General features: G+C 52.6%; 1 protein-coding gene and 1 long non-coding RNA gene across 2 annotated transcripts in view; both read right to left on the bottom strand.

Annotated features, from left to right (window-relative positions):
- Positions 1-281: 281 nt before the first annotated feature.
- Positions 282-759, bottom strand: LOC138862082 (uncharacterized). The gene is made up of 2 exons (XR_011398642.1): positions 621-759; positions 282-395 (listed from the first exon to the last, which is right to left on the bottom strand). It is a non-coding gene; the product is annotated as an uncharacterized lncRNA (long non-coding RNA).
- A 7-nt stretch (positions 760-766) lies between these two features.
- The window catches only part of LOC138862141 (uncharacterized), a 763-nt gene continuing 440 nt past the window's right edge, over positions 767-1,089 (bottom strand). Inside the window, exon 2 of the mRNA XM_070123305.1 lies at positions 767-1,089. This exon is cut by the window's right edge and continues 1 nt beyond it. Within this exon, the coding sequence (XP_069979406.1) occupies positions 767-1,089 (323 nt within the window).

Here is a 1,089-nt window from a genome sequence, read left to right as displayed (position 1 = left end):
GGGGTTGTAGTGGACGTGAGGTACCCCCACTATGCAGGAGTCCAGACTAGGCGAGTCCCCCCTTCTCTAGATAGCACCAGCACCATCTGTGGGGATCGGCGGTAGCCAGCTGCAGTTTTGCGTCCCTGGAGCCTTTTTATTTTTCGTATTTTTATGCTCTATTTCTTCTATCTTTTCTCACGGCCTCTAGTTTTATTATTAATTTCTTTTAATTATGTAAAGTAAACTTCTTTTATTTTCATTCATTTTTATTATTTACACATTTTTTAAGAGCCTATATAAAGAGCCTGTTTATGCTAGACTCCCTCTTGGGTTGTTGGCTCGGCAGTTCAGTGCTGCTCACGGAGCGCCCGGCCTCACTGGACGTCTCCTGTTTTGTTTGTTTCTTCGATTTCCTACAAGAGAGAAAGATAAGTATATTCATGCTTTGTAAGAGGCCAGTTAGGATGTGTCATATGCATTATAACTTTTGTGAATATACAGACTGAGGGGATCTCAGGTTTTCCTTTTTATGCTTTGGTTTTGTTTTATCCTTGGTTTGTTTATTTTACTTTTTATCTGGTTTTAAAAGAAGAATGGACACAGTTGATAATGAAGTTACTGTAATAAGTCTTACTTACGGGGTTAAGGGCTTCAGGGTTGTGACGAGCGGGTCATGCTGCAGTACACGCCAGCTACCACCCTTTTGAAAGCAGCTCCCCTGTTCGCAAGTTGCACTCTGCAAGACCCGCGTTGTAGTTTTGAAAGTGTCTCAAAGGGGTAAACATTACAGTACGAGCGGGAGCGGGGCCGGGTGCGCCAAACGTGGTACGAGCGGGAGCGGGGCCGGGTGCGCCACCCGTGGTACGAGCGGGAGCGGGGCCGGGTGCGCCACCCGTGGTACGAGCGGGAGCGGGGCCGGGTGCGCCAAACGTGGTACGAGCGGGAGCGGGGCCGGGTGCGCCACCCGTGGTACGAGCGGGAGCGGGGCCGGGTGCGCCACCCGTGGTACGAGCGGGAGCGGGGCCGGGTGCGCCACCCGTAGTACGAGCGGGAGCGGGGCCGGGTGCGCCACCCGTGGTACGAGCGGGAGCGGGGCCGGGTGCGCCA

This window comes from Penaeus vannamei, chromosome 7 (genome assembly GCF_042767895.1).
Source record: "Penaeus vannamei isolate JL-2024 chromosome 7, ASM4276789v1, whole genome shotgun sequence".
Taxonomy (NCBI): domain Eukaryota; kingdom Metazoa; phylum Arthropoda; class Malacostraca; order Decapoda; family Penaeidae; genus Penaeus; species Penaeus vannamei.
This window is presented reverse-complemented; position numbering and strand designations above follow the sequence as displayed.